We start from the raw sequence: 9,176 nt of genomic DNA, 5'->3' as shown, positions 1-9,176 counted from the left end.
TACAGCTATGGTAGTTAAAACAGCCTAGTACTGGTACAACAACAGACACACAGATCAGACAAACAGAATTGAGAACCCAGAAGTAAATCCATCCACCAATGGACAACTGATCTTTGACAAAGGGCCAAAATTCTTCATTTAGGGAAGAAATGGTCTGTCTCTTTAATAAATAGTGCTAGCAAAACTGGATATCCACTTGCATCTTCATTTAGGGAAGAAATGGTCTCTTTAATAAATAGTGCTAGCAAAACTGGATATCCATTTGCAGAAAAAATGAAACAGAACTTATATCGCACATTATACACAAAAATGAACTCAAATTGGATTAAAGACCTGAACATATACCCTAAAGCTATAAAGACAATCAAATCAAAAATAGGGACAAACTTAGGGGCCCTGATACATGGCTCTTGGTTCTCTAGGGCTGTTTTAATATTAATACCACAAGTGGATGACTTTAACAAACAGGAATTTATTCTCTTACAGTTTAGGAAACTAGAAGTCCAAATTCAGAATGCTGGCCTTAGGGACTGGGTGAAGGTCCCTCAACCTTGGGCTTCAGCTCTGCCTCTTACCCCAGACTTACTGGAGCTAGATACATCTCCTAACTCAGGCAACTGCAAGCTGCAGAGGCTGATGAACCCCAGGTTGGCAGGTAAAACAGCACGATCCCAAGATTGGTGGGCTACGTGGCTGGCTGCTGAGATGAAGAACTTGGCCAAATACAGGATCCAGATATGCCAAAAATCTAGAGACCTTTCTCAAAGCTCCTTATATACTGGAAGCAGGCCAGACTCCAAAGGCAACTACTTAACTGCTCACAGCAGATTTCACCCTGGAGGTGATTACAATATTATGAGGAATCACTGTATCCTGCTGCCCAGACACTCAAAACCACAGCCCAACCAAATTGGCACACAACCTTAACTGGCACATATGGCATAAACACACTATTGAATATAACTAAAAACACATAGGTACCAGAAGAGAAAATAAATGATTGTTGTTGTTGTTGTTGTTATGTGCTGTCAAGTCAGACCTGACTCATAGAGACCCCTCCTTGGGTTTCTGAGGCAGTATCACTATGAAAGTAGATTGCCCAACCTCCCTTCTGAGGAGTGGGTGGTGGGTTTGACCTCCTAAATATTATACACTTATATGCGACAAAAATTTCACTAAAAGAGTGAAAAGAGAACCCAGAGACTGGGGGAGCGGGTGGCAGCATTTCAGATAGGGGGCTAATCTCTAAGATTTATAGACATTTCAACAACTTAAAAACAAATGTAACAACAAAAAAAAATCAATTAAAAAATGGGTAGAGGATATAAACAGACATTTCTCCAAAGAAGACATTCAGTTAGCTAACAAACATATGAAGAAATTCTCGTGATCATTAACCGTTGTTGTTAGGTGCCATTAAGTCATCTCCAACTCATAGCAACCCTATGCACAGCAGAACGAAACACTGCCTGGTCCCACACCAGCTCCACGATCCTTGCTATACTTGAGCCCATTGCAGCCACCATTGTGCCAATCCAACTTGTTGAGGGCTTTCCCCTCTTTTGTCGACCCTCCACCTTACCAAACATGACATCCTTCTCCAGGGAATGGTTCCTTCTGACAACATGACCAAAGTAGGTAAGATGAAGTCAGGACATTCTTGCTTCCAAGGAGCATTCCAGCTGCACTTACTTCCTCCAGGACAGACTTGTTAGTTCTTTTAGTAGTCCGTGGTACTTTCAGCATTCTTCGCCAGCACCACAACTCAAAAGCATCAACTCTTCTTTGGTCTACCTTATTCATTGTCCAGCTCTCACATGCATATGAGGCGATTGAAAATATCATGGCTTGAGTTGAGCACCCCTTAGTTTTTGCTCTTCAGCACTTAAAAGAGGGCTTTTGCAGCAGATTTGTCCAATGTGATATGTCATCTGATGTCTTGACTGCTGCTTCTGTTGGTGTTGATTACAGAACCAAGTAATATGAAGTCTTTGAGAGCATCAATCTTTTCTCCATTTATCATGATGCTGCTAATTGGTGCAGTTGTGAGGATTTTTTGATTCTTTATTTTGAAGTGTAATCCATACTGCAGACTGTAGTCTTCAAACTTCATCAGTAAGTGCTTCAAGTCACCCTCATTTTCAGTAAGCAAAGTTGTATAATCTGCGTGTTGCAGGTTGTTAACGAGTCTTCCTCCAATCCTGATCCCATGCTCTTCTTCATATAGTCCAGTTTCCTGGATTATTTGCTCACCATACAGATTGAAAAAGTATAGTGAAAGGATACAACCCTGGTGCACTCCCTTCCCAATTTTAAACCATGCAGTATTCCCTTGCTCTGTTCAAACGACAGCCTCCTGGTCTATGTACAGGTTCCTCATGAGTACAATTAAGTGTTCTGGAATTCCCATGCTTCTCAATATTATCCATAATTTGTTATGATCCACACAATTGAATGCTTTTGCATAGTCAATAAAACACAAGTAAACATCTCTCTGGTATTCTTTACTTTCAGCCAAGATTCATCTGACATCCCTTGTTTCACATCCTCTTCTTAATCCAGCTTGCATTTCTGGAAGTTTTCTGTCAATATACTGCTGCAACCATTTTTGAATTATCTTCAGTAAGATTTTATTTGTGTGTGATATTAATGATATTGTTTGATAATTTCCACATTTTGTGGGATCACCTTTCTTTGGAATGGGTACAAATATGGATCTTTTCCAGTCAGTTTGCCAGGTAGCTGTCTTCCAAATCTCTTTGCATAGCTGAGTGAGTGCCTCCGGTGTGACATCCATTTGTAGAAACATCTCAAGGGATATTCCATCAATTCCAGGAGCCTTGTTTTTCACTAATTCCTTCAGTGCAGCTTTGACCATAGAAAGATGCAAATCAAAACAACAATGGGATATCATTGCAATTAAAGCACAATTAAAGTTCAGAAAATTATAAATGCTGGTGAAGGTATGGACAAATTGGAACTCTTATACACAGCTGATAAGACTGTAAAATGGTGCAACCACTGTGAAAAATGGTATGGCACTACTTTAAAAGCTGGAAATATAAATGCTGTATGATCCAGCAATCCCACTACTAGGTATGTATCCTAGAGATATAAGAGCCATGACATGAACAGATACATGTACACCCATCTTCATCGCAGCATTATTCACAATAGCAAAGAGATTCAGATAACCTAAATGCCCATCAGATGAATAGATAAACAAACTATGGTACTTACACACAATGGAACATTATCTAATGTTAAAGAACAATGAAAAATTTCTAAACATCTCTAAAGATGGATGAATTTAGAGGCCATTTTGCTGAGTGAAATTGTTATTGTTGTTATTTGCCATCAAGTCGGCCCCGACTCCTAGCGACCCCTCCTTGGGTTTCCAAGGCAGTTATCACTATGGAAGTAGGATTGCCCAACCTTCCTTCCGAGGAGTGGCTGGTGGGTTTGAACCGCCAGCCTCCTGGTTAGCAGTCAAGTGCCTTAGGCACTATGCTACCAGAGCTCCTAAGTGAAATTAGGCAAACACAAAAGGACCAATATTGTATGAGACCACTACTATAAAAAGTTAAGAAAAAGTTTCACAAAAAAAGTAATATTCTTTGATGGTTGTGAGGGGTGTGTAGGGAAGGGAGAGTAAACCACTAACTAGAAGGTAGACACATACTAACTTGGGTGAAACAAAAAAAAAACCAAACTTATTGCTGTCAAGTCAATTCTACTCATAATGACCCCTCCTTGGGTTTCCGAGGCGGTATCTCTAGGGAAGTAGATTGCCCAATTTTCCTCCTGAGGAATGACTGATGTGTTTGACCCTCCAACCCTCTGGTTAGCAGGCAAATATCTTAGGCACTACACCACCAGTACTCCCAACTTGAGTGACGGGGAAGGCAAATAAGTAAATAAATAAACTTTAAATGTGCTGGGATCGATGGGTTGTATCCTCATGACTTATTTAAAAAGAATAGGAGTAGCTGACATTTCTTGATTGCTTAAGCATGTATTGTCCTGAATACTTACATTTATTATCTAATTTAATTTTCTCAACAACCCTAGAAAGTAGGCACTATTGTCATTATTTCAATTGTGTAGTTGAGAAAATGTTGAACCCCAGAGAGTTTAACTAATTTACTCGAGGTCATCCACTCAAAGTTACCTAGCTAACACACAGTGTGACTTGCTCGAGTTTAAACTCAGGCAACCTAATCCTGAATCTACACTTGTAACATCTGGGCTGAACTTCAAAGTGTTCATAAAACATAATTTGTTTCATCAAAAGTGTAGTTTTGCAATTTATCCATTCTCTACCTCTGTCCAACAGAATATACATTTACAGCCTGTGGTTGAGGCAGAGCTTCAAGATCCCTCTGACCCCTTACACTACTAACTGTAGTGTGCTAAGGTATAGAGAAGTGTACAAGGTTCTGCTGGGATAAGAAAATGTGCAGAGAAGGGGGCATGAAGGAGTTTACCTTGGTAAGAAAATCCACAGGGCCCTATAGAATTGGTTTCTAAGACAGCAAAGAGATGACAGGCATGACACAGGATTGTAGGTAAGAATAGCCTAGCACCATTGCAGATGCACCCAATTTGGAGTGGAAGAGGGAGAAGGTAGGTCTTTAGGAAACCACAGTGCTAACGGACATTGCACTCAAAGCCCCGGCTTAGCAGAGATCCATTTCCCACCATTGCACAATTAACCCTATGTCCTCTCTACCACATTCCAGAATATGGGTCAAGAGGCCCTGGTGTTTGGCTGGGCTATGGTGGGGATCCTGGCACTACAGAACCTGGCAGTGGCCAAGCCTTCACAAGGGTCTCTGGGCAGTAAGGCCAGGGTGTTTGCTGACCTGAGCACTGAGGAGCTGAAGGCTGTGCACACCTTCCTTTGGTCCCAGAGGCAACTGGCACTGAAGCCCGCCAAAGCCTTAACCATAGCCAAGAATTCCATATTCCTCATTGAGACTCTGCTGCCCAAGAAACAACGTGTGCTGAAATTTTTGGACAATGATGAAAAGCATCCTGTTAGGGAAGCCCGTGCTGTCATCTTCTTCGGAGCCCAGGAGAAGCCTAACATTACTGAGTTTGCAGTGGGACCCCTGCCACGACCTTACTATATGCGAGTACTGGCCCCCAGGCCTGGTCATCACCCAACATGGGCATCCAGGCCAATCTCCACTGCTGAGTATGTCCTCCTGAACCGCATCCTGCAAGAAGCCACCAAGCCTCTGCACCAGTTCTTTCTCAAAACCACTGGCTTCTCCATCCAAGATTGCCGAGACAGATGCCTGACCTTTACCGACGTGGCTCCCCGGGGCCTGGCTTCTGGCCAGCGCAGAACCTGGCTTATCCTGCAGCGATATGTGGAAGGCTATTTCTTGCATCCCACTGGCCTGGAGCTCCTTGTGGACCACAGCAGCACAGATGTCCACGACTGGGTGGTGGAGCAGGTCTGGTACAATGGGAAGTTCTACAGTAGTCCAAAAGAACTGGCCCGCAAGTATGGTGATGGAGAGGTAGATGTGGTGGTTTTGGAGGACCTACCACCCCCAGGCAGTGAGGAGGCCCCACTCTTCTCCTCCTACAAGCCCCGAGGGGCCTTCCCCACACCTATAACAGTGAATGGACCCCGCCTGGTCCAGCCCCAAGGCCTCCGCTACCAGCTAGAAGGCAATGCTGTGCTCTATGGAGGCTGGAGCTTCGCCTTCCGGCTGCGGTCCTCCTCAGGACTGCAGGTCCTGGACCTGCGCTTCGGAGGAGAGCGTGTCGCCTACGAGGTGAGCGTGCAGGAGGCAGTGGCCCTGTATGGAGGACACACGCCAGCTGGCATGCAAACCAAGTACATGGATGTGGGCTGGGGACTGGGCAGCGTCACACATGAGCTAGCTTCTGGCATCGACTGCCCAGACACTGCCACCTTCCTGGATGCCCTCCACTATTATGATGCCGATGGCCCTGTGCACTACCCCCAAGCCCTCTGTCTCTTTGAGATGCCCATAGGGGTGCCCCTTCGGAGGCACTTTAATTCCAACTTCAATGGAGGATTCAACTTCTATGCAGGGCTGAAGGGCCAAGTACTGGTGCTGCGAAGCATTTCCACCGTCTACAATTATGATTACATTTGGGACTTCATCTTCTACCCCAATGGAATAATGGAAGCCAAGATGCATGCCACTGGCTATGTACATGCCACCTTCTACACGCCCGAGGGGTTGCATTATGGCACACGCCTGCACACTCACCTGATTGGCAACATGCACACCCACCTGGTACATTACCGCATCGACCTGGATGTTGCAGGTAGGACCCTGGTAATAGAATGGGATCAGGTAGCCTTCACAGGAAATGGTGCCCAAATTTTCCTGGGGCATAAAACCATGACCATTTGCCCATCTTATCTGTGAAATTTGCAGTGCTAGTAGTTGTTGGGTTCTGAAACATGTTGACAGCTAATAGTGCCAACTTTTACCCCATATGTGAAAGTATGAACCATGTCCTCCCCTGAGGCTGCTGACCCTATATATGTTGTTGTTAGCTACCATTGAGTCAGCCCTGATTCATGTCAACCCCATAGACAGTGGAACAAAACACTACCTGGTCCTAAGTCATCTCCATAATTAGATGCATATCTATCTGTTGTGATCCACAGGGTTTTCATTGGCTGATTTTCAGAAGTATATCACCAGGCCTTTCTTCCTGTCCATTGTAAGCTTCCAAAAATGTGTTCAACAACACAGCAATATGCAAACTTCCATGACAAACAAGTGGTGGCTATGTTGAGGTGCATTGGTCAGGGATTAAACTTGAATCTCCCACAAGGATGGCAAGAACCCTATCACTGAATCACAACTGCCCCAGCTGGCCCTATAATGAGAAGGATTAAATAGAAATGTGTACTCAGAGTATGGTTAATGCCCAGGGATATAAGGAACAGCTGACCAGTGCTCTGGTTGGAAACCCTCATCATGTGTTTTAGATTAAGGATATCCCTGTAGAGAGTGTAGCATGGCATAATGACATAACAAAACGACCCATTCTCCCCTTTGGGCCAAATGAGGCACTGGACCGCATCCCCTGGTCCTAGGAGCTGCTCTATCTCAAGAACTATAGCCATAACCATCAGACTCAGGGGTAACTCCTCAGAGAAGGTACCCAGAGTCAAAGCAGAATTGCTGCAGCTGCCCGACAACATATGACCTTCCAGTTCCTCTAGGATTTTAGCCCCTTCCGCCCACATAACTTGCTCTGTGCATGTCTCAAAAGTATTTTCTAAATCCCTAAAGCCTTCGGATTTTGTTCAGGATAGAGATCTCAGTGCAGACTGAGAACATTTCGGGTCAGAAGCTTGATCTTCATTCTCTTTTTTTCTGTATACTCCAGGCACCAAAAATAGTTTCCAGACAATGAAGATGAAGCTAGAAAATATCACTAATCCCTGGAGCCCTGGATACCACCTGGTGCAGCCCACTCTGGAGCAGACGCAGCTCCACCGTGAGCGCCAGGCTGCCTTTTGTTTCCATCAGGCCCTGCCCAAGTACCTGCTCTTCACCAGCCCCAAGGAGAACCCTTGGGGCCACAAGCGCAGCTACCGTGTGCAGATTCATTCCATGGCTGACCAAGTGCTGCCCCCTGGCTTGCAGGAGGAGCGGGCTATCACCTGGGCAAGGTGAGCTGGAGGGAAGAGGGGAAGGCAGAGACTCTTCTCAAGAAGAATATGATGTGTCTATGTATGGGTGTTTGTGTGTCTGTGGGTGTGTGCCAGTGCCTCAGGTTTGTGTATGTGGTCATGTTCGTGTTTCTATGTGTGTGTCTGTGTGTATGTGTGTGTGTGCCTGTGAATTCCGTGCTGAGCACCCTGAGCCTCTGATGACAGTGGCAGACTCACTTGATCCCTCATTTTGGAATGGCAGTAACTTTCCCCCATCACTGACCCTGAAGATGTCCCCTGGGAGATGTTAAGAAGCGCCCCCCCCCCCAGACTCAGAGCCACCTGGCTGGTCTTCCATTCTGGCAGGTACCCCCTGGCAGTGACTAAGTACCGGGAGTCAGAGCTGTGCAGCAGTAGCATCTACAACCAGAATGATCCCTGGGACCCACCTGTGGTCTTTGAGGAATTTCTTCAAAACAATGAGAACATTGAAAATGAGGTACTGTCCCGGTTCCCAGTCTTGTCTAACTCTCATCCACCTCCTTACAGTCCCAGCCCCAAGACACTCTTACCCTCATCAATGAGAAATCCTAACCACCCTCTGCCTGGACCTGCCTTCACCCCAGGATGAGGTGGGTTGAGCAAGTTGGGAGATCATTACAGAGCTTCCCACCTCTAAAATGGGGCTTGAGAGGATGCAGAAACGTTCTAGTCATGATAAAAAATGCCAAAGGGCCCAAGCAGCCTCTAGTGGTCAGAGCTCAGTGTTGCCTACATCCAAGCTTTCATCAAAGCCCACTAGCATCTCCTCTCTGAAGTGCCCCATCTTCACTCTCTTCCTCTCACAGGACCTAGTGGCCTGGGTGACAGTAGGTTTCCTCCACATCCCACACTCAGAGGACATCCCCAACACAGCTACACCTGGAAACTCTGTGGGATTCCTGTTGCGGCCTTTCAACTTCTTTCCAGAGGATCCCTCCTTGGCGTCAAAAGACACTGTGATTGTGTGGTCCCAGGACAGAGGTCTCAATCATGTCCAGCGCTGGGTTCCAGAGGAGTCAGGTGGTTGCTGGATGTCTCCCTCTTTTAGCTACAATGGAACCTACAGGTCTGTGTGAAGGCCCTGACAATAAACCCTTTTGGCCATCCCCTGAGCTGCTTCCTGGGGGTTTGTGGGGAAGCAGCAGGTGGAGGGCAGGGAGTGTAAGCCAGGAGAGAGACATGAATGCACAGATATACAGTCCTATAACCTGAGGCTCCACTTACACCTGATCCACTCCAGCTCAGAAAGGACTAGTAACCAAAGTGCAGCTCACTGAAACATTCATATTTACCTATCAACTCAAACTCCAAAAACCAAAATCACTGCCATTGAGTTGATTCAGACTCATAGCAACCCTCATTGTATTTCCAAAGTGGCAAATCATTAGGGAAGTAGATAGCCATAAGGCTGGCAGTTTACATCCACCAGCCACTCCTCTGAAGGAGTGATACCACCTCGGAAACCCAAGGA

General features: G+C 45.6%; 1 protein-coding gene across 1 annotated transcript; it reads left to right on the top strand.

Moving 5' to 3' along the window:
• The first annotated feature begins 4,745 nt into the window (after positions 1–4,745).
• On the top strand, positions 4,746–8,781 carry AOC1 (amine oxidase copper containing 1). Its single transcript, XM_007957650.1, has 4 exons — positions 4,746–6,315; positions 7,396–7,681; positions 8,030–8,162; positions 8,512–8,781. The coding sequence occupies exons 1-4, from the start codon at positions 4,746–4,748 to the stop codon at positions 8,779–8,781; spliced, it is 2,259 nt and encodes a 752-aa protein (XP_007955841.1).
• The last annotated feature ends 395 nt before the right edge of the window (positions 8,782–9,176 follow it).

Source organism: Orycteropus afer, unplaced genomic scaffold (assembly GCF_000298275.1).
Source record: "Orycteropus afer afer isolate SDZICR_OR568_19922 unplaced genomic scaffold, OryAfe1.0 scaffold00768, whole genome shotgun sequence".
Classification (NCBI taxonomy): domain Eukaryota; kingdom Metazoa; phylum Chordata; class Mammalia; order Tubulidentata; family Orycteropodidae; genus Orycteropus; species Orycteropus afer.
Note: the sequence above shows the minus strand (reverse complement) of the source record. Positions and strands in the feature narration are given on the sequence as shown.

What these genes read in the sequence shown, in the direction of transcription:
- AOC1 (XM_007957650.1), top strand. Translation starts at nt 4,746, where the DNA reads ATGGGTCAAGAGGCCCTGGTGTTTGGCTGGGCTATGGTGGGGATCCTG. An exon ending in CATCGACCTGGATGTTGCAG is followed by an intron (nt 6,316 to 7,395) that starts GTAGGACCCTGG and finishes TGTATACTCCAG; the next exon opens with GCACCAAAAATAGTTTCCAG. An exon ending in CGGGCTATCACCTGGGCAAG is followed by an intron (nt 7,682 to 8,029) that starts GTGAGCTGGAGG and finishes CCATTCTGGCAG; the next exon opens with GTACCCCCTGGCAGTGACTA.